General features: G+C 20.5%; 3 protein-coding genes across 3 annotated transcripts; 2 read left to right on the top strand and 1 right to left on the bottom strand. All coding sequences in view use genetic code 6, as the record gives it.

The window, feature by feature from the left end:
• Positions 1–1,047: 1,047 nt before the first annotated feature.
• TTHERM_00856570 (hypothetical protein) lies at positions 1,048–2,127 on the bottom strand (the record flags this gene model as incomplete). The annotated part of the gene is made up of 1 exon (XM_001014523.3): positions 1,048–2,127. The coding sequence occupies one exon, from the start codon at positions 2,125–2,127 to the stop codon at positions 1,048–1,050; it is 1,080 nt and encodes a 359-aa protein (XP_001014523.1).
• A 1,427-nt stretch (positions 2,128–3,554) lies between these two features.
• TTHERM_00856580 (tetratricopeptide repeat protein) lies at positions 3,555–5,447 on the top strand (the record flags this gene model as incomplete). Its single annotated transcript, XM_001014524.2, has 1 exon — positions 3,555–5,447. Exon 1 carries the CDS (start codon positions 3,633–3,635, stop codon positions 5,445–5,447), a length of 1,815 nt encoding a protein of 604 aa, XP_001014524.1. The 5' UTR covers positions 3,555–3,632.
• Positions 5,448–6,292: 845 nt separating this feature from the next.
• On the top strand, positions 6,293–23,944 carry TTHERM_00856600 (transmembrane protein, putative; the record flags this gene model as incomplete). Its single annotated transcript, XM_001014526.2, has 40 exons — positions 6,293–6,331; positions 6,388–6,449; positions 6,697–6,777; positions 7,109–7,198; positions 7,466–7,555; positions 7,848–7,861; positions 7,916–7,963; positions 8,022–8,118; positions 8,354–8,443; positions 8,693–8,782; positions 9,087–9,173; positions 9,358–9,447; positions 9,757–9,843; positions 10,148–10,237; positions 10,422–10,511; positions 10,754–10,843; positions 11,084–11,173; positions 11,412–11,501; positions 11,741–11,830; positions 12,087–12,176; positions 12,411–12,500; positions 13,996–14,085; positions 14,422–14,511; positions 14,796–14,885; positions 15,941–16,030; positions 16,753–16,842; positions 17,131–17,220; positions 17,873–17,962; positions 18,202–18,291; positions 20,274–20,363; positions 20,481–20,570; positions 20,832–20,921; positions 21,192–21,281; positions 21,602–21,691; positions 21,967–22,056; positions 22,387–22,476; positions 22,728–22,817; positions 23,099–23,188; positions 23,478–23,567; positions 23,851–23,944. The coding sequence occupies 40 exons, from the start codon at positions 6,293–6,295 to the stop codon at positions 23,942–23,944; spliced, it is 3,399 nt and encodes a 1,132-aa protein (XP_001014526.2).
• Positions 23,945–24,558: the final 614 nt, after the last annotated feature.

Consider the following 24,558-nt stretch of genomic DNA (forward strand, 5'->3'; position numbering starts at 1 on the left):
TATGTATTCATTTCATAATGCCCGCCTAGCTCAGTCGGTAGAGCGCAAGACTCTTAATCTTGTGGTCGTGGGTTCGAGCCCCACGGCGGGCTAACCGCCTTTTTTTATTTTTATTATAAATTAATATGATAATTTATATTCTTAAAATACAAAGGCTTTGTAATAACAAATATTGAAGTGTTGAATATATTTTTACAAAATATCAAAATAGCTTTTACCATTTTTCCTACTCTTTTTTAATCCATATTTATAAACAGATGAATAAAAACTACTAAAAACTTTCAATAAAAAGCTTTTTATGATTTATCATCCTATATAAACTAACTAACTAACTAACTAACTAACTAACTAACTAACTAACTAACTAACTAACTAACTAACTAACTAACTAACAAACTAACTAACTAACTAACTAACTAACTAACTAACTAACTAACTAACTAACTAACTAACTAACTAACTAACTAACTAACTAACTAACTAACTAACTAACTAACTAACTAACTAACTAACTAACTAACTAACTAACTAACTAACTAACTAACTAACTAACTAACTAACTAACTAACTAACTAACTAACTAACTAACTAACTAACTAACTAACTAACTAACTAACTAACTAACTAACTAACTAACTAACTAACTAACTAACTAACTAACTAACTAGTTTGATAATATAACAACTAATTAAAAATGTGCACAAATAATATATTTTTTCTTACTATCAGTCTAAATTTTGACTTTCTTTTCTTTTAAAGATCAACAAAGTAAATCATGGGAATGTTTATTATATTATATAACTATGAAAATATTTAAATTTTGCAATTTTAATTTAACTACAAATTGTATTTTTATAATCCAAAAAATTTTTTTCAGATTTTGAATTTGATAAAAATGGATGTATTTAGTTAATTAGTTATTTGTATATTTTGCTGATTAAAATATAAAAATTGATAAGTTTATTTATTTATATATAATCTTTAAATATATTTACTTATAATTTAAATTTATAATTTTTAGAATACATTTTTAGACAGAAATGTCAATCAATACATTTCTTATTGATTAGAAATGCAAGCATTAGTTGTTGACCACTTACATTTTTGATTGAAAGAACATGTTTAGCTATCTAAGAATTATTAACATCCTAGATTGGAGCATGCTCCTCTCATGCCAGTAGTATTCCACTAGCATTGAGGAACAGTGGAGCAGTTTTAGCTTTCAGTAAATTGAGTGCAATCAAAATCAAGATAGGAATGACAAGCACCTCTCATTCCAGTAGTTGTCCAGTAGCATGAAGAATTTTATTTGCAAGGTTAAGAATCATTATAATCATAACAAGTAATTTTTGAATATTCTTCCATAGATAAACAAGCACTTCTCATTCCATAATTGAACCACTTGCACTTTGAATTAAAACCACAAGTTTTGTCATCTTTAAACTATTCACATCCTAAATTAGAGCATGCTCCTCTCATACCAGTAGTATTCCATTAGCATTGAGGAACAGCGGAGCAGTCTTAGCTTTCAGTAAATTTAGTGCAATCAAAATCAAGATAGGAATGGCAAGCACCTCTCATTCCTGTTGTGGTCCAATAACAAGTTGGATTTTACTTACAAGGAGCGCTATCATTGAAATCTGAGCAAGAAAGACTGGAGTATTCTTCCAAAGAGAGACAACCAGCACCAATACCAGCTTCAAACCATTTGCATTTCTATTAATTGTAGCCACAATTTTAGCTATCTTAGAATTATCTACATCCTAAATTAGAACAAGCTCCTTTCAAACTTGTACTATGCCATTAGCATTAAGGAGCATTAGAACAACTTTGGCTTTCCGAATATTGAGTACAATCTAACTCAAGATAGGAATGACAAGCGCCTCTCATTCCAGTTGTTGTCCAGTAGCAAGATATATTTTATTTGCAGGAAACGCTGTCATTAAATTCTTAGCATGCGGTAGAATTTTCTTGGCTTAAAACATCTAAACACTTCTATGCGAAAAAGTCATATCTGCATTTAGCCTAGTGGCATTCAGGCATATTTTTAATTTCCTTACAATCCCCAGCCAATGTAGTAGAAAGGCATAAGGAAAAAAACAAAACAAAAAGAGTGGTTTTGCTCATTATTATTTAGATTACTAATCAATATTTGCTTAGATTTAATTAAAATATTTGATATTATAGAGTTTTTCTATGTTTTTACCACATATATAAATACAATCCCGAATTGGCTAAATTTTTAAGTATTTATAATTAAATCCAAATAGTTAACAAATTGAGGAATTTAAATTGTAATTAATTATTCTGATTACTATTTTTTAAAAGAAGAGATGTCCTTTTACTTTTATTCTATGATTTTTAATAGGAGAAAATCTTCTTAGTCAAATTTTTTATTGTATCAAAAAAAACTATCAAAACTAAGTTTAAAATAAATAAATAAGTAAGCTGAGTGAATATTAAATATTAATTTACGCCTTCCATTATTCTTTTATTATAAACTTCTTTATTTAAAGTTTTTGTTTGATCAAAAAATTTCTTTTGATTAGATTCTTTTAATATAAATTTATATTATGCTTATAAATAAAATGCATGCTGAATGTGATAAACTTATTACATTTAAAATATTAATTTCAAGAAATTTATGTCTCAAAATTTTATATATAGTAAAATCTATCTTTACATCAGAGAAAAAATTCTTAGTGTTTTTATTTTACCACTCCACTTCTAAATTTAATAAATTTTTATTTATTTTATTAATCTAGTTTATAGCTTATTTATGGAAGTGCTATACTTAAAATATTTATTTAAGAAAATCTATCACTCACTATCCTCAATTAGGAGTAAAAGCTATTTATTAAATGATTTTCATTAAGAAAAATACATCAAATATATTTATCAGTTTTTAATATAGATTTTTAATAAAATTTCATTTTTTTTAATATTCATTAAATTTCTATATGCTTTTATTAATAATTTCTAATCATAGAATAAATGATTATACTTAAAACTTATAATATTCTATTAAGATTTTTAAAATGGTTTGCATTTTTAATTTCTAAAATTAGTTTTCAAGACAACATAAATAAAAACATTTAATTTTATTTCAATTGTTTCAAACATTTTTGTTTCATTTAATTTTATTTTCATATTGAATTTGAAAATTTAAATAGGAATCTTCATTTAATTTATAAATTAAAAGTTAAGATTAACTCAATTTAATAAAATGTTGATTTTTATTAAAAAATAAAATTGTTGATTTTTATTAAAAAATAAAATTGTTGATTTTTATTAAAAAATAAAATTGTTGATTGCTATGAAAAAATAAAATTGTTGATTGCTATGAAAAAATAAAATTGTTGATTGCTATAAAAAAATAATTTGTTGATTGCTGCTCAAAAAATAAAGTATTTTGAGAAGCACTAAATGGAATTTAGATTTGATATAAAATAAAATTTATCTCACTTTAAACATAGAAATTAATAAAAGCTTTTATTTATTAATAATTTGAATACCAAAATTGAAAATCATCAGATTTGTGAATTATTTAATTTATTAAAGATAATTTGATTTCAACTAAACAATATTAAAAATTTGTTTGTATTTAAAATAAATTAGAGGTTTTTATAGAAATGCAATCGTCTCATTAAGATCATTAGGATAAAAAATTGGTATGGTTACAGAAAATTGCAAAATTACTACAAGAATAGAAGAGTATAGAAATAATCAATTTATAAGCAGGGGAAGGCTCTTATGCAAATGTTATTTTAATTAGAGAATTCTTTAATGAGTATGCTTTGAAAATTATTCCTTTAGATGATGGTTTTGGGAAAGTGTGTCCAATAAAGCTTAGAGAAGCTAAAGAAGAAGCTAAAAAATTATCAAATTGCAATCATATAAATATCATAAGATACCATAAAGAGTTTTAATTAGGGAATTACTACTTTATTTAGGTGGAAAAATGCGAAATGAGTCTTTATGATTGGATCAAGTAGAATTAAGACAAAAAAATCTAAAGATAAATCTTTTTAAAATTTGCTTTATAGATTTTATATGCAGTGGAATACTTGCACTCCAGAGAGTTTGTTTTGAGAGATTTAAGTTTAAAAAATATCCTCCTTGACTAGTTTTAGCAAATTAAATTATGTGATTTTGGTTTAGTTAAAGATGCAAATATTATTAAAGACTAAAATTTTTAGATTTCATCAATTAAAGGTGCTCCGCTCTATTTTCCTCCAGAAATAATTAACAAAGATAACATATCAAGCTGTTTGGAATCAGTTGATGGGATTTAATATCAAGGAAGAGTTATGTAAAATAAACAAGGCGATGTATGGGCTTTTGGAATATGTTTGTATCAGCTTGCAGGAGCTTCTTTTAAAGATGTTGCAAGTCTTAGCTTTGGAAACGAACAATATAAGCACTAAAAACTTGTAGATGATGATATAAATGGTGTTATAAGTAAGATTCTTGATAAGTTTCAATTTAAAAGACCATCAGTGAAAGAACTAATAGAAATTTTTGAGAATCTTAGCTAAAACCTAAATAATTCGATTTAAGATTAATTACAAAGTCTTAGCCTTGAAGACTAATTCTCTAATCTAAATATATAGACATAACCAATATAAAGGAACAACAATTAAAATATTTCATAAACAAATAATTAAATTTAGCTTGGACATAATAGTAACAGCAGCGTTTTAGGTTTCTCTAAAAAAGAAAACCTAGACATGGCTGTAATTGAATGTTATAAAAATTCTATAAAAATAAACCCAAAAAATGAATAAGCCCTATATTAATTGGGAGTTGAGTACAATAAATTGTAAGAATACCAGCTAGCAACTTAATGTTTTCTTTAATTAATTTAAATAAATCCATAGAATTATGATGCACATGTTTAAATAACACATGCATACAATAGAATGAAATTATATACAGAAGCTTATAACTTAGGTATGGTAGCCATCTAATTAAATCCTTAAAACTACATTGGATATTATGAATTGGCTTATACTTTTTACTTTTAATAAATGTATAACGAATCAATTGAATGTCTCTAATAAGCTATTATGTACAACTAATAATCTGAAGAATTATATTACTATGTAGGATTTGCCTTAATTTAGTTATAAAAATATGATGAAAGTATTGAATATTTAATAAAAGCGTTAGAATTAAACCCAAATTATGACTAAGCCTATTAACAGTTGGCTTATATATTTAATATTAAGCAAAAATATGATTAAGCTATTTAATTTTCCTAAAAAGCAATTGAAATAAATCCAAATAATGACTCCGTTTACTATCAGTTGGGATGGGCTTATGAAAAAAGCTATTTAACTCCTCTTGCAATCGATTCTTATAAAAAATCTTTACAAATAAATCCTAATAATAAAGATTCTGCAGAATAATTAAATCAACTATAATTCTTTCAAATAAAATTTTGAAATGGAAAATATGAAGCAGTTCATTTTTATGTGTTGCATTCAAACTATTTTATCATATATGAATTTTTAAAAATATTTTCCGATGATCTTAAATTGATTTTAATTATTATATAAACTTATATCATTTAAATTCATCCAAACATTTAACAAAACAACTTCATTAAATAAAAAATATTCAAAGTAAATTGTTTTTTACTTCAGAATTTAAAAATTTTATATTTTAAATAAAAAAGGGAATATTAATTTATCTTTTAATCTATCTATTTATATTGTATTTCTTCGTTTATTGCTATTCTCTGATAATTATTTCTGTAGTAGGAAATAAATATTAAAAATGTATAATTTATTTGAAAAATTTATCTAAATAAATTAAAATCGCACACACAATTTATGTACTCAACCTCTTTATAATATATAAATCAAAAAAACGTAATGGGATTTGAAGAATAATCAGATAAATAATAAATATTTAAGTCTATTTTAATATTATTAAATTCACCTCAAATAAAAAAAAATATTAAAATTATTTAATGAAAATTAAAGTAAATTAATTAATAGAATTATATCAACATATGAATATTAATCTATGATTATTACTATTTTTATAAGTAAAATTTGTTAATAGAAATATTAACATTTAATAATTAATGCTAGATTAACTTTAAACTTTTTTGGGATTTCTTCATTTAAAATCAAATTTATAGATTTGTATTTGATAATTATTATAATTCATTTGTTTTTTTGTCTAAATTAATTTAATATAAAAGCTAATTAATTAATATACTTATAATTAACTAAATTCCATCAATTCTTATTCTCTTTTTTAGAAAAGAAAAAAAAAATAAATGATATAATAGAATTACTATTTTACGAATTTAGATAAAGTAAATATTTATTTTTTATTAATATTGTTATAAATTATTTTTATTAATAACAAAAGTTTCTAAGCCCTTAATATTAATCGAATAAGATTCTCCATATTAATCTGAAAAAAAAATTACAGTTGATTTATTATTTTATTGTTGTTAAATTCATTTTTTTAATTTAGATTTGATTTACAAGATTATTTTTTAAAATTAAATTATTATCTATATTCATTCAATTTTATTTAAATAAATATTTTTTAATTATTTTAATTTTATCTTATTATGATTATTAAATTTTTATTTTTTTATATTTTACATTTTTTCTTTATTTTTTCCTTAGTACAAACAATTAACAATTATTTTTTTCTTCAATATTTAAAAAGGGATAATAAAATTGGTGCATTAAAATTAGCTTCTGGTTTAGGAAAATGCACTAATCTCTAAAATTTGACTCTTAATCTTTAGTAAAAAAATTTATTTATTTTGGATTGTGATATTTTTGAATATAAAAATGAATTTAAAATAAAATTACTTTGGGCGGGGGTCCCTTCTATTAAATTTTTAAGTAAATTATTTAAGAATTTTCACCTTATCTAAATTTTACATTCAAAAATGAATATACTCTGCAGTGACTCCCTCCTCCTTTATTTCTTTGTTTCTTTTTTAATTTTACTCATTTTTTCATTTTCAAAATTTGCTTTTATTACTAATTCTTAACTTATTTACATATTTTTCTTTATTTTTTCCTTCTAACTTATAAATTAACAATACATATTTTCTTCAATATTTAAAAAGGTCGAATAAAATTGATGATAAAGACGCATCAAGGTTAGGTTCTGGTTTAGGATAGTGCATTAATCTCTAAAATTTGGAACTTAATCTTAAGTAAAAAAGTTTATTTGTTTTAGATTGTGATATTTTTGCATTTTAAAATGAATTTAAAACAATATAACTAACTAACTAACTCTTTTACATTATTTATTTAAGAGCTTTTTTTTACTCTACTTGTGTTTTTTTTATTTATTAATTTGTTTCTTAATTTAACTCATTTTTTTTACAAACATTGCTTTTATTATTAATAAATTTCTTATTATTTTCATTTTTTTCTTTTAACTAATAAATTAACTAATATTTTCTTCAATATTTAAAAAGGTCGAATCATATTGATCTAAATAGTGTATCAGGCTTATGTTATGGTTTAAGAAATCGCACTAATCTCTAAAATTTGACACTGAATCATAAGTAAAAACAGTTTATTTGTTTTGGATTATGATATTTTTGAATATAAAAATTAATTTAAAACAAAATAACTCTTTTAATTTATTTATTTATAAGCTTTTCATTTTATTTATTTTTCTTTTTTTATTTGCTTGTGTTTTTTTTATTTGTTTGTTTGTTTGATTGTTAATTTTACTCATTTTTAATTTTCAAATTTTGCTTTTATTGTTAATTCATTTCTTTTTATATTTTTTCTTCATTTTTTCTTTTTAACTTACAAATTAACTATTTTTTTTTATTCTCAATATTTAATAAGGTCGAATAAAATTAGTAAAATTAGTAGAATAATAAAATAGAAATAATCTAACTTTTTAATGTACTTAGGATATATCTTTGCTCTAATATTAATTTCTTTTCTTATCTGCTTATCTGGTATTTTCATAATTATTCATTTTCATAACTTTTTTGGTTATTTTATATTTTTTAAAAGTTAAGGTTACATTATTAGTTTGTTTGGTTTATATAGTTGTAGTTTGTAGAGGTGCTTTACAAAATATTATAAAAAATGGAGTCTGTCGCAGAAAAAAGTAAAAAAAAAAATATTTTATTTCTCCGGTCCCAATAAAATTTATAAAGAATTAATTGGACAAACTATACTTTTTGCACCAAACCTCCCTTTTTATTATATATGTTATATGTTATTATTTATTTATTTTTCAGTTAATTTTACTCATTTGTTCATTTTCAAATTTTGCTTTTTTCTTCATCTTTTCCTTCTAACGAATAAATTAAATACATATTTTTTCTTCAATATTTAAAAAGATCGAGTAAAATTGGTGATGAAGGTGTATCAGGTTTATGTTTTGGTTTAGGAAAGTGCACTAATCTTACATATTTGATACTTAATTTAAAGTAAAAACAGTTTATTTGTTTTGGATTTTGATATTTTTGAATATAAAACAAAAAAACTAACTAACTCTTTTAATTTATTTATTTATGAGCTTTTCATTTTATTTATTTTTGTTTTTTTTTATTCTGGCGATTTTTTAATCCAAATTTACTATTATTATTAATTTATTTCTTATTATTTCATATTTTTTCTACTTTTTTTGCTTCTAAGTAACAAATTAACTCCATATTTTTTCTTCAATATTTAAAAAGGAATAATTCTATTGGTGATGAATGCGCATCAAGCTTAGGTTCTGGTTTAGCAAAGTGCACTAATCTCTAAAATTTGACACTTAATCTTGAGTAAAAAAGTTTATTTTTTGTTTTGGATTGTGAATTTTTTGAATATAAAAATGAATTTAAAACAATATAATTAATTAACTAACTATATTAATTTATTTATTGACTTACTAGTTTTTCATTTGACTTATTTTTCTTTTTGATGTGTTTTATTTATTTATTAGTTTTTTTGCTAATTTTACTCATACTTTTATTTTCAAATTTTGCTTTTGTTATTAATTTATTTCTTATTATTTCATATTATTTCTTCATTTTTACCTTCTAACTAACAAATTAACTCCATATTTTTTCTTCAATATTTAAAAAGGAAGAATTTTATTGGTGAAGGTGCATCAGGATTAGGTTCTGGTTTAGGAAAGTGCGCTAATCTCTAAAATTTGACACTTAATCTTTAGTAAAAAAAAATTTTGAATAAAAAAATGAATTTAAAACAATATAACTAATTAACTACTTTTATTTATTAATGAGTTTTTCATTTGATTTATTTTTCTTTTTTTCTTATTATTTCATATTTTTTCTACTTTTTTTCCTTCTAAGTAACAAATTAACTCCATATTTTTTCTTCAATATTTAAAAAGGGGGAATTTTATTGGTGATGAATGCGCATCATGCTTAGGTTCTGGTTTAACAAAGTGCACTAATCTCTAAAATTTGACACTTAATCTTGAGTAAAAAAGTTTATTTTTTGTTTTGGATTGTGAATTTTTTGAATATAAAAATGAATTTAAAACAATATAATTAACTAACTATATTAATTTATTTATTTATTTACTTACAAGCTTTTCATTTGACTTATTTTTCTTTTTCATGTGTTTTATTTATTTATTTATTAGTTTGTTTGCTAATTTTACTCATATTTTTATTTTCAAATTTTGCTTTTAATTATTAATTCATTTCTTATTATTTCATATTTTTTCTACTTTTTTTGCTTCTAAGTAACAAATTAACTCCATATTTTTTCTTCAATATTTAAAAAGGAAGAATTCTATTGGTGAAGGTGCATCAGGATTAGGTTCTGGTTTAGGAAAGTGCACTAATCTCTCAAATTTGACACTTAATCTTGTGTAAAAAAGTTTATTTTTTGTTTTGGATTGTGAATTTTTTGAATATAAAAATGAATTTAAAACAATATAATTAACTAACTATATTAATTTATTTATTGACTTACAAGCTTTTCATTTGACTTATTTTTCTTTTTCATGTGTTTTATTTATTTAATTATTAGTTTGTTTGCTAATTTTACTCATATTTTTATTTTCAAATTTTACTTTTATTATTAATTCATTTCTTAATATTTCATATTATTTCTTCATTTTTACCTTCTAACTAACAAATTAACTCCATATTTTTTCTTCAATATTTAAAAAGGTATAATAAAATTGGTAAAGTAGGTGCATCAGGCTTAGGTTCTGGTTTAGGAAAGTGTACTAATCTCTAAAATTTGACACTTAATCTTTAGTAAAATAAAATTTTGAATAAAAAATTGAATTTAAAACAATATAACTAATTAACTATTTTTATTTATTAATGACTTTTTCATTTGATTTATTTTTCTTTTTTTCTTATTATTTCATATTTTTTCTACTTTTTTTCCTTTTAAGTAACAAATTAACTCCATATTTTTTCTTCAATATTTAAAAAGAAACAATTACATTGGTAAAGTAGGTGCATTGGGCTTAGGTTCTGGTTTAGGAAAGTGCACTAATCTCTCAAATTTGACACTTAATCTTGAGTAAAAAAGTTTATTTTTTGTTTTGGATTGTGAATTTTTCGAATATAGAAATGAATTTAAAACAATGTAACTAACAAAATAACTCTTTTAACTTATTTTAGAGTTTTTGATTTTTTTATTTATTTGTTTGTTTGTTTGCTTGCAAATTTTATTCATTTTTTTTTCTATTATTTCATATTTTTCTTCAATTTTTCCTTCTAACTTACAAATCAACAATATATTTTTTCTTCAATATTAAAAAGTAATAACGAAATTGGTGATGAAGGTGCATCAAGCTTAGGTTCTGGTTTAGGAAAGAGCACTAATCTCTCAAATTTGACACTTGAAATTAAGTAAAAACAATTTATTTACTTTGGATTGTGAATTTTTCGAATATAAAAATGAATTTAAAACAATGTAACTAACAAAATAACTCTTTTAACTTATTTTAGAGTTTTTGATTTTTTTATTTATTTGTTTGTTTGTTTGCTTGCAAATTTTATTCATTTTTTTTTCTATTATTTCATATTTTTCTTCAATTTTTCCTTCTAACTTACAAATCAACAATATATTTTTTCTTCAATATTAAAAAGTAATAACGAAATTGGTGATGAAGGTGCATCAAGCTTAGGTTCTGGTTTAGGAAAGTGCACTAATCTCTCAAATTTGACACTTAATCTTGAGTAAAAAAGTTTATTTTTTGTTTTGGATTGTGAATTTTTCGAATATAAAAATGAATTTAAAACAAAGTAACTAACAAAATAACTCTTTTAACTTATTTTAGAGTTTTTGATTTTTTTATTTATTTGTTTGTTTGCTTGCAAATTTTATTCATTTTTTTTTCTATTATTTCATATTTTTCTTCAATTTTTCCTTCTAACTTACAAATCAACAATATATTTTTTCTTCAATATTAAAAAGTAATAACAAAATTGGTGATGAAGGTGCATCAAGCTTAGGTTCTGGTTTAGGAAAGAGCACTAATCTCTCAAATTTGACACTTGAAATTAAGTAAAAACAATTTATTTACTTTGGATTGTGAATTTTTTGAATATAAAAATGAATTTAAAACAATATAATTAACTAACTAATTTTATTTATTTATTAATTTATTTGTTTATTTTACTCATTTTTTCATTTCAATTTTTGCTTTTATTATTAATTTATTTCTTATTATTTCATATTATTTCTTCATTTTTACCTTCTAACTAACAAATTAACTCCATATTTTTTCTTCAATATTTAAAAAGGTATAATAAAATTGGTGAGGAAGGTGCATCAGGCTTAAGTTCTGGTTTAGGAAAGTGCACTAATCTCTCAAATTTGACACTTAATCTTGTGTAAAAAAGTTTATTTTTTGTTTTGGATTGTGAATTTTTTGAATATAAAAATGAATTTAAATCAATATTATTAACTAACAAATTTAATTTATTTATTTATGACGATTTTACTAATTTGTTTGTTAATTTTACTCATTTTTTCACTTCTATTTTTGCTTTTATTATAAATTTATTTCTTATTATTTCATATTTTTTCTACTTTTTTTCCTTCTGAGTAACAAATTAACTCCATATTTTTTCTTCAATATTTAAAAAGGTAGAATTTAATTCGTGATAAAGGTGCATCAGGCTTAGGTTTTGGTTTAGTAAAGTGCACTAATCTCTCAAATTTGACACTTCATGTTAGGTAAAAACAGTTAATTTGTTTTGGATTGTCATATTTTAGAGAGAGAAAAAAAATGAATTTAAAACAATATAATTAACTAACTATTTTAATTTATTTATGAGCTTTTCATTTAATTTTATTTATTTATTTGTTTGTTTGTTTTACTTTTTTCATTTTCAAATTTTCATATTCTTTCTTCACCTTTTCCTTTTAACTAACAAATAAACTCTTTTTTTTTCTTCAATATTTAAAAAGATAGAATTTTATTGGTGAAATTGGTTCATTAGGCTTAAGTTCTTGTTTAAGAAATTGCACCAATCTCTCAAATTTGACACTTTATCTTGAGTAAAAAAGTTGATTTGTTTTAAATTGTGATATTATTGAATATAAAAATCAACAATATAACTAACTAACTAACTCTTTTAATTTATTTATGAGCTTTTCATTTGATTTATTTTTCTTTTATTTCTTATTTTGCTAAGTGTATATTGATTTAAAATATCATTTTTTTACTTATTTTTTTAATAATTTACACAAATATAAATTAAAAGTGTGAGAAATAGATCGCAAGTGAAAGTAAAATGCCTTAAATCAAAAAGATTAGTTGCTATATAAATATATTCTGAATGATAAAAAAATAAGAATAAATATAAATATAAAAATATTTGAATACTTTAAAATGTTATATATTTTAATATACTGTTATAATTTAAATTAACTTAAAAAATAGAATGAAAGAAAGAAAGATAGATTTATTTTATATTTTTTTTATATTTATAAATATAAGATTTGGTAAGTTGATAAATAACTTATCAAACAAAACAAAATTTAAGGATAAAATTTACTTAAAGTAATAAAAATATATATCCTACTCAAGAATAATTATCTGCGAATAGCTATATCTTGATATATATATATTTATAAATGAATAATTTATTTGAAAAATATCTAAATAAATTAAAATCGCACACTAATTTATTAATTTATGCACTTAACCTATATATATAAATCAAAAAAACCTAATGGGATTTGAAGAATAATTAGATAAATAATAAATATTTAAGTCTATTTTAATATTATTAAATTCACCTCAAATAAAACAATATATTAAAATTATTTAATGAAAATTAAAGTAAATTAATTAATATAATTATATCAACATATGAATATTAATATATGATTATTACTATTTTTATAAGTAAAATTTGTTAATAGAAATATTAAGATTTAATAATTAATGCTTGTTTAACTTTAAACTTTTTTGAGATTTCTCCATTTAAAAATCAAATTTATGGATTTGTATTTGATAATTATTATAATTTATTTGTTTTTTTGTCTAAATTAATTTGATATAAAAGCTAATTAATTAATTAATTAATATACTTATAATTAATTAAATTCCATCAATTCATATTCTATATTTTAGAAAAGAAAAAAAAAATAAATGATATAATAGAATAACTATTTTGAGAATTTAAAAGAAGTAAATATTTATTTTTTATTAATATTGTTACAAATTATTTTTATTAATAACAAAAGTTTTTAAGCTCTTCATTTAAATCGAAGAAGGTTCTCCATATTAATATGAAAGAAAAGTACAGTTGATTTATTATTATTATTATTGTTAAATTCATTTTTTTTAATTTTGATATGATTTACAAGATTATTTTTTAAAATTAAATTATTATCAATTTTCATTCAGTTTTATTTATAAAAATATTTTTTAATTATTTTAATTTTATTTTATTATGATTATTAAATTTTTATTTTTTTTATAATTTACATTTTTTCCTTAAAACTAACAAATTAACAATTTTTGTTTTCTTCAATATTTAAAAAGGTCGAATTAAATTGGTGCTGAAGGCGCATCAAGCTTAGCTTCTGGTTTAAGAAAATGCACTAATCTCTAAAATTTGACACTTAATCTTTCGTAAAAAAGTTTATTTATTTTGGATTGTGATATTTTTGAATATAAAAATGAATTTAAAACAAAATAATTTTGGGGGGGGGGGGGGGGGTGGAGTCCCTTCTATTAAATTTTTAAGTAAATTATTTAAGTATATCTAAATTTTACATTCAAAAATGAATATACTCTGCAGTGACTCCCTCCTCCTTTATTTCTTTGTTTGTTTTTTTAATTTTACTCATTTTTTCATTTTCAAATTTTGCTTTTATTATTAATTCTTATCTTATTATTTACATATTTTTTTTTTTTTCCTTATAACTAACAAATTAACAATACATTTTTTCTTCAATATTTAAAAAGAGAGAATTAAATTGGTGATAAAGGTGTATCAAGCTTAGGTTCTGGTTTAGGAAAGTGCACTAATCTCTAAAATTTGGAACTTAATCTTGAGTAAAAAAGTTTATTTGATTTAGATTGTGATATTTTTGCATTTTAAAATGAATTTAAAACAGTATAACTAAATAACTCTTTTACTTTATTATTTATGAGCTTTTTATATTATTTATTTTTCTTTTTTTTATTCTACTTGTGTTTTTTTTATTTATTAATTTGTTTCTTAATTTAACTCATTTTTTTTACAAACATTGCTTTTATTATTAATTAATTTCTTATTATTTTCATTTTTTTCTTTTAACTAATAAATAAACTTTATATTTTCTTCAATATTTAAAAAGGTTGAATTAGATTGATGAATTTGGTGTATCAGGCTTATGTTCTGGTTTAAGAAAGTGCACTAATCTCTAAAATTTGACACTTAATCTTAAGTAAAAACAGTTTATTTGTTTTGGATTATGATATTTTTGAATATAAAAATTAATTTAAAACAAAATAACTAGCTAACTCTTTTAATTTATTTATTTATGGGCTTTTCATTTGATTTATTTTTCTTTTTTTATTCTGCTTGTGTTTTTTTTTTTATTTATTTGTTGGTTTGTTAATTTTACTCATTTTTAATTTTCAAATTTTGCTTTTATTGTTAATTCATTTCTTATTATTTTATATTTTTTCTTCATTTTTTCTTTTTAACTTACTAATTAACTATTTTTTTTTCCTTCTCAATATTTAATAAGGTCGAATTAAATTAGAAGAATAATAAAATAGAAATACTAGCACTTTTTACTTATTGGATAAGTTGCTCTTTGTTTTATTACTTATCTTATCTATAATATATCAGTCAGGTATTTTCATAATTATTCATTTTCATAACTTTTTTAATTATTTTGTATTTTTGAAAAGTTAAGGCTTCATTACAAGTTTATTTAGCTTATTTAGTTGTACTTTCTGTATACTTATATTTAGCTTAATCAGTATATTCAGTGTAAGTTGATAATGAAGGTGAACCAGTCTTAGGTTCTGCTTTAGGAAAGTGCACTAAACTCTCAAATTTGGAACTTAATTTTGAGTAAAAACAGTTTACTTATTATGGATCGTTATATTTTTGAATATAAAAATGAATTTAAAACAATATTACTAACTAACTAACTCTTTTAATTTATTTATGGGCTTTTCATTTAATTTATTTTTCTTATACTGCTTGTATTTTTTAGTTATCAAATATAATTAAAGTGGGGGTTTGGCACAAATTGACATAATGTACCTCAAAATAAAAATCTGACCCCTCTTTAAAAAATTTATATAGAATTAATTGGATAAACTTTACTTTTTGCACCAAACCTCCCCTTTTATTATATATGTTATTATTTATTTATTTTTCAGTTAATTTTACTCATTTGTTCATTTTTCAAATTTTGCCTTTTTCTTCATCTTTTCCTTCTAACGAATAAATTAAATACATATTTTTTCTTCAATATTTAAAAAGATCGAGTGAAATTGGTGATGAAGGTGCATCAGGTTTATGTTTTGGTTTAGGAAAGTGCACTAATCTTACATATTTAATACTTAATTTAAAGTAAAAACAGTTTATTTGTTTTGGATTTTGATATTTTTGAATATAAAACAATAAAACTAACTAACTCTTTTAATTTATTTATGAGCTTTTCATTTTATTTATTTTTGTTTTTTTTTATTCTGGCGTTTTTTTAATCCAATTTTACTTTTATTATTAATTTATTTCTTATTATTTCATATTTTTTCTACTTTTTTTCCTTCTAAGTAACAAATTAACTCCATATTTTTTCTTCAATATTTAAAAAGAAAGAATTATATTGGTGATAGAATAGAATAGAAATACTCGCACATATAAATGCACTCAGAATACGACTTAAAATTAATTTTATTTTTAATGTTTATATATATATTGGTGATGAAGGTGCATCAGGCTTAGGTTCTGATTTAGCAAAGTGCACTAATCTCTAAAATTTGACACTTAATCTTGAGTAAAAAAGTTTATTTTTTGTTTTGGATTGTGAATTTTTTGAATATAAAAATGAATTTAAAACAATATAATTAACTAATTATTTTAATTTATTTATTTACGAGCTTTTCATTTGACCTATTTTTCTTTTTCATGTGTTTTATTTATTTATTAGCTTGTTTGCTAATTTTACTCATTTTTTTATTTTCAAATTGTGCTTTTATTATTAATTCATTTCATATTATTTCATATTTTTCTTCAATTTTTCCTTCTAACTTACAAATCAACTCTTTATTTTTTCTTCAATATTTAAAAAGGTTGAATTTTATTGGTAAAGTAGGTGCATCAGACTTAGGTTCTGGTTTAGGAAAGTGCACTAATCTCTCAAATTTGACACTTAATTTTGAGTAAAAAAGTTTATTTTTTGTTTTGGATTATGAATTTTTTGAATATAAAAATGTATTTAAAACAATATAATTAACTAACTAACTAATTTAATTAATTTATTTATGAGCTTTTCATTTCACTTATTTTCTTTTTCATGTGTTTTATTTATTTATTAGTTAGTTTGCTAGTTTTACACATTTTTTTGTTTTCAAATTTTGCTTTTATTATTAATTTATTTCATATTTTTCTTCAATTTTTCCTTCTAACTTACAAATCAACTATATATTTTTTCTTCGATATTTAAAAAGTTTGAATTAAATTGGTGATGATGGTGCATAGGGCTTAGGTTCTGGTTTAGGAAAGTGCACTAATCTCTCAAATTTGACACTTAACCTTTAGTAAAAACAGTTTATTTGTTTTGGATTGTCATATTTTAGAATATAAAAATGAATTTAAAACAATATAACTAACTAACTAACTAACTCTTTTAATTTATTTATAATGAGGATTTTATTTATTTATTTATTTGCATATTTATTTGTTAATTTTACTCATTTTTTCATTTCAATTTTAGCTTTTATTATTAATTTATTTCTTATTATTTCATATTATTTCTTCATTTTTACCTTCTAACTAACAAATTAACTCCATATTTTTTCTTCAATATTTAAAAAGTTATAATAAAATTGGTGATAGAATAGAATAGAAATACTCGCACATATAAATGCACTCAGAATACGACTTAAAATTAATTTTATTTTTAATGTTTATATATATATTTAATTATGTATTTTTTAGGTGTACAATCATTTTCGTTCTCATAATTAATAATGAAAAGACTAAAGATAAATTTAAGATTTATTTATTTTTTTTTTGTTTTTTTGATTATTTTGCATACACCCAGTTTCCTCACTTTTTAAAGAGCCTGAAAATTTGATAAAAATAAAATGTAAAATCATTAATTTATTTCTAATTATTTCATATTATTTATTCATTTTTACCTTCTAACTTACAAATCAAATATATATTTTTTCTTCGATATTTAAAAAGTTTGAATTAAATTGGTGATGATGGTGCATAGGGCTTAGGTTCTGGTTTAGGAAAGTGCACTAATCTCTCAAATTTGACACTTTATCTTGAGTAAAAAAGTTTATTTGTTTTAAATTGTGATATTATTGAATATAAAAATCAGTAATATAACTAACTAACTAACTCTTTTAATTTATTTATTTATGAGTTTTTCATTTGATTTTATTTATTTATTTGTTTTTTTTATTTGTTAGTTTTACTTTTTTCATTTTCAAATTTTCATATTCTTTCTTCATCTTTTGCTTTTAACTAAAAAATAAACGCTTTTTTTTTCTTCAATATTTAAAAAGGTTGAATTTAATTGATGAAATTGGTTCATTAGGCTTAGGTTCTGGTTTAGGAAAGTGCACTAATCTCTCAAATTTGACACTTTATCTTGAGTAAAAAAGTTGATTTGTTTTAAATTGTGATATTATTGAATATAAAAATCAACAATATAACTAACTAACTCTTTTAATTTATTTATTTATGAGCTTTTCATTTGATTTATTTTTCTTTTTTTTCTTATTTTGCTAAATGTTTATTGATTTAATATATCATTTTTTTACTTATTTTTTTAATAATTTATACAAATTTATATTAAAAGTAAGAAAAATAGATCATAATAGAAAGTAAAATGCCTTAAATCAAAAAGATTAGTTGCTATATAAATATATGATAAATGATAAAAAAATAAGAATAAATATAATTATAAAAATATTTGAATACTTTAATATGTTATATATTTTAATATACTGTTATAATTTAAATTAACTTAAAAAATAGAAAGAAAGAAAGATAGATTGATTTATTATTTTTTTTATATTTATAAATATAAGATTTGGTAAGTTGATAAATAGCTTATCAAACAAAACAAAATTTAAGGATAAAATTTACTTAAATAAGTTATTCATTCTCTAATATCAACCATTAGATTTTACCAAAATCAATCAAAGCTCATATTAATTGCTAGTTTTATACTAATTCTTATGAAATGATATAAATGTGAAGCTTCTAATTAGATGAATTAATAATGGATATAAATATTATTTAAAACATAATTAAAGATTAAATAAAAATGATATTTTATAAAATATTTAGATATAATTTATTTATTTATTTCTCAATTTTGAGAGTTATAACTAACTTATGAATTCATCTAAGCTAAAAGAGGCAAAACAACTATTCCCAACTAACTTACAGAAGTCTTAGGAAGAGAAGCCGATAAATCTAGAGAAATTAATTGTTGCTACTAATAATGAAAGAAAACCTTAGCCTTTCATGAACGAAATTTCTATTGGTTATTTGTATGAAAATTCAAATTAGTTAGATGAAGCTTTTTAACTTTATTAAAGATGCCTTGAAATTAATCCAAAAAATGATAAATGCTTGGAATAAATGTAAAATTTTAAAAAAAGTTGAATATTTGAGAAAAAGATTTTTAAAAATAAAATTAAAACTTAATATTTTTACTTAAAGTATTGATAGCTAATAGCAAAATAATAATCTAGTGACTGGAGATAAATTTTATTTTTAATGGTATTTATCAATACAAAAACTATTTTTTGACAACAACACTGAGAGTGCAGACCACAAAAAAACTCCACCTGTCTGTCCCTCCCCAAAATAAAAAATATTTTTTAAATAATAAAAAATTTTTTCATCTTATTAAAAAAATATATTACTAAATTAACTAATTTTTATAGGAATTAATGTGCACTCTTTAAAATATCTTTATAATTTATTGATTTTATTTTATTTTAATTATTTAGATTTGACACTTTCAAAAGATTTTCTATATTCAAAAAATGATTAAGATTTAATCAGATTTAATTAAGCATGGTTTATTTTTGAAATTAATCTCTTTATATTTAATTAAAATTAAACAAAAGATATTTATTTGTATTCTTCAAACATAATTATTATCAAATAAATTGCTTTAAATTACTAAAAAGATAAATAAATATTTATGCTTAATTAAAGAAAATATTTTTAAAATCTCAATGATGTAATTAAATATTTTTAAATATGAAACTATATAAATCCATTTTCTTTAATAAAAAGTTTTTAAGCTCTGATTTACTACAGCATACAGAGATAGGCATCGGTTTTAAGTAATAAATAACACATCATAATAAATTTATTAAAAAATGTTAAATAATTATTTTATAATTTGTAAAATTAATAAATTTTTTACATACTTTTATACTAATAATATTTTTTTGCTTGTTTCTATTATCCATTTTTTATTTCTTTTTAATTAATTAATCTCCTTTAAAAATTTTTCTTTTTTATCAACTTTTCTTGTCAATAATTTAGATATTTTTATATTTCTTACAAACATATTAATATAAATCTCTCTTTTTCTTTCAAAATATTAAAGCCAAAATAAAATCGATCTAAATGGGGCTTTACTATTGGGTTCTGCTTTGGCTCAGTGTTAAAATCTTTTGAATTTAACTATTAATCTAGAGTAATTTTTTAATATTGTTTTTAATCTTGAAAAATTTTTATCTATTTATTGTTTATATTCTTTATATATGTTTATATCAAAACATATTAATTCATATATTATTTCAAATATTTAAAGGAGCAATCGTATTGGAGTAAAAGGAGTATAAAGTCTAAGTGCTAGTTTAACTTATTGCAATAATCTCTCACGTTTTCTTATAAATCTTACGTATATTTTATTTATTTATTTATTTATTTACTTTTATTAATTATTGAGCTCTTAACATAATGTAATAAATAAATTTATTGATAAGCTGTAAAACATTTCGAAATGATATTTTAATATAACAATAAAATTATTTAATATGTTTTTTTTGTTGCTTGTTTTCTTTGAACACTCATAATACTTAAAATTTTCTCTCTATTATTATAAATTTATTGCTCCTATTTTTTTTTCCTAAACTTATATAATAATTCTTAATATGAAAAGGGATAATTAAATAGGTGATGAAGGAACAATAAGTTTGGGTTCTGGTTTAGCTCATTGTAGTAATCTCTCAGTTTTAGGGCTTATCCTTCCGTAAAAATAGTTGTTTTGCTTTAATTAGATTTTTTGATATATTTTAATTTTAATAGTCAAAAATTAAATTTAAAAAATATCAACTATATTAAAATTTTCATTTTTTGTAAATTTTTTATCCATTATAACTTATTTTCTCAGAGTTGATTAGTTATTTATTTATTTTTGAATTTGGTCTTTGTTGGATCTCAACTCTTTTTTTTCTACTTCTTTACTTTTTCTCTCAATTTTTTTCTTTTAATCTCTTATACTTTTTCTAAACTATAAAAGTGATAATTAGATTGGCGATGAAGGTATGTCAGGTTTAAGTTCTGGTCTATCTAACTGCACTAACCTCTCTATTTTGAGATTTTACCTCTAGTAAATATAAAATACTTAACTAACTTGCTTTTATTAATATTTTGTATCATTTATTTTTTAATTTTTGAAAAGAAAATAAGTATCAATCATTATATGAAATAATTTGCAAATTTGAATGCTAAAAACTTAAATTATTGCTTTATTCCTTTCTACTTTCATTTGTTTTATTTTATTTTTGCTTAGATACTTAATTCTATTTTTTTTCAGATTTAATTTTCCTTTATATTGATTGTGTGATAATATTTTTATATTTAACTTTGATTATTTTTGTACCAAAATTTTTCCATTAATAAACTTCTTGTTCTTTCTATATTTAAAAGGAACAATTAAATTAAATAAAAATGTCCATAAAACTTTGGTTCTGCTTTAGCTAAATGCAATAATTTAATAGATTTTACTCTTGATCTGTCGTAAAAAATATTTATTTACTATTGTTTATTTAAAAACACACAAATAATTTTAATTGATTAATAATAAAAGTTTTAAAAATGTTATATTCTGTAAATCTTCATTAATTCTGATTAACCAACCTCTACCGTTAATTTTTAAAGTTAAAATGTTATGCCTTAAAAAAAAATACTAATTTAAAAAATCGAGGAGGGAAGTTTTTAATTTAATGAGGATATATATAGTAAATCCTAAATTATTTCATTTTTGCACACTTATTCTTTCAAAATATTAAAAGGGGAAATCAAATTGATAAATAGGGTATGTCAAACTTGGGTTCTGGTTTAGCTTAATTAACTAATCTCTAGGATTTGACTGTTAATCTAAGGTAAAATTAGTTTATTTATCTTTATTAACATTATGTGTTATTTTTTTAGCTTTGAGAAACTATCAAATAATTAAATTTCAATTAGTAAGTAAGTATAAAAATATTCGAAATTAATATTTTTTATTTACTTCAACTTTATGATGTGTCTGTCCTTGATTGATTGTTTAGATCCATATTTTAATATTTGGCTAGTTTATTCATTTATTTGTTTATTTTTTGAAATTTAAATTTTTATTTCGATACAAACAAACATTGACTTTTTTCGACTGTTTTTTATCTTTATAAAATATTTTCATATTTAGATAACATTTTTTTCTAAAATTAAAAAAGATGGAATTCAGCTGATGTTCAAGGTGCATCAAGCTTGGGTTCTAGTTTAGCTCAATGCATTAATCTAACATATTTGACTCTTGATCTTTTGTAAAAACAGTTTATTTACTTTTTTTAATATTTACTAATTTATTTTATTAATTTTGCAAATAATCAAACAATAGTAAATAATTTTTCATTAGAAAATACTAAAAATATATTAGTTGACTATATTTGATAGATTATCAGTGATTAACAATCGCTTAATTTTTTGTTTATTTTTAAAATTTAAATTAGATATCAACAACTTTTCTTCATTTTATAAAAACTATTGACAAATTTTTCTTTCTAAATGTTAAAAGTATGAATAAAATCAGTCCATAAGGTGCTGTAAACTTGTTTTCTGGTTTAGCTTAGTGTACTAATCTTTCAAATTTGGTACTTAACCTTTAGTAATATTAGTTTATTTATTTGAATTATTAATAATTTCTAAACTATTTAAAAACAAAAGAAACGATAAAAAATAAATTTATTATTAAAAAGATATACAAAATTTTATTATAATTAATTATTGCATGTTTTATTTCATTAAATTAATTATTGTTAACTATTTAAAGGTGTTCAAGTAATTCATTTTTTATTAAACTTTAAATTTCCCTTTAATTTAGTCATTAATTTTATCATTTCTTTCTTTTTATCTCTCAATATTTTAACTCTTTCTAAAACTTAATAGTGTAAATAATATAGGTAAAGAAGGTGCATCAAGCTTTGGTTCATGCTTAGCTCAATGTTCCAAACTCTAAACTTTGATAGCTAATCTCTAGTAAATAATATCATTATTTGATTTTAATAACATTTTTGTAATTTCTTTGTTTAATTTTTAAAAGAATTTAAATAAAAAATCAATAAAAAATAATCTTAAGATTTATAAGAAAATATGCAAAATATTTTTTCCTTTTCTATTTTTATTTTTACATAATAATCTTAATTGGCTATTTGATATTAAACATTTAATTAATTCTTCATTTTTAAAACTAATCATTCTTTTAATATATTTTTCCATTCTTATGTTTATCAAATTTTTACATAATATTCCTTCAAATCATTAAAAGAGCCAATTAAATAGGCGATCAGGGTGCATTGAACTTGGGATCTGGTTTAGCTAAATGCTGTAATCTCACAGATTTGACTCTTTATCTTAGGTAAAATATTTAATTAGCTTTTTAATAACATTTTTATTTAATTTTTAAAATCAAATAATTTATAATAAATTAACTAATTATTTAGAAATTTTGCTAAATATTTTTAAAACTAACTGTTTTATTTATAAATCAATTAAGACCTATTGTTGTTCAATAACTTAATTTTTTATTAATCAACTAATTTTCTCAATTTTAAATTTACATTTTTGTTAACTTTTATCGATAAATATTGGACTTACTTTTTAAAGATTAATTCATTCATATATTTTTTTAATTTTAAAAGATCAAATGGAATATCAGAATTAGGATAATAAAATTTAATCAAAAAACTTTTTAAGATAAAAAAGTTAGTGTAAAGAATTATTAGATTCGATTGAACCTAAATAAATTTAATAAAAACTTTATTATGCTAATTTATTACTGATATATTTTAAAGTAAAACAAAAACAAATTGTATGTTTTATTTATTTAATTAATATTTATTTATTTGTATGTATTTAAACATTTTTAAAACAATAAATATCAAATTATAAAAATCAAATCTAGACTTTTTAAATATGAAATGATAAGTGAATAATTTATACAACTTTTTACATACGGTGTATTCTTATTGATTATCATCATCCAAACTTTTTTCAAAAAAATAGGATTATTTAAATTTGCACAACACTAGCCTACTTTAGCACTAAAAATTGAGTGTTTTATTAAAAGGGAATACAATAGTTATTGAGCTATTATGTTATAAATTAATTTGAAAAAGTGTTTGGTCTTATATTTTTTTAAGGATTATTTTATTTTAATAAAAATGCTAAATTAGAAAACATATTTAGCGTACTAAGAAGAATTTGAAATTAGTATGTCATTTTAAACCTATCTATTTTATGAAAGTAACTCAGAATAAGAGAGTGATATTTTTTAATGGAACCAAATAATTCAGTAAATTTGTATAAAAGATTAATTGGACATGAAATATTATGCAAATTATGAATGT

The sequence above is a fragment of the Tetrahymena thermophila genome (assembly GCF_000189635.1).
Source record: "Tetrahymena thermophila SB210 genomic scaffold scf_8254663, whole genome shotgun sequence".
NCBI classification, from domain to species: Eukaryota; Ciliophora; class Oligohymenophorea; order Hymenostomatida; family Tetrahymenidae; genus Tetrahymena; species Tetrahymena thermophila.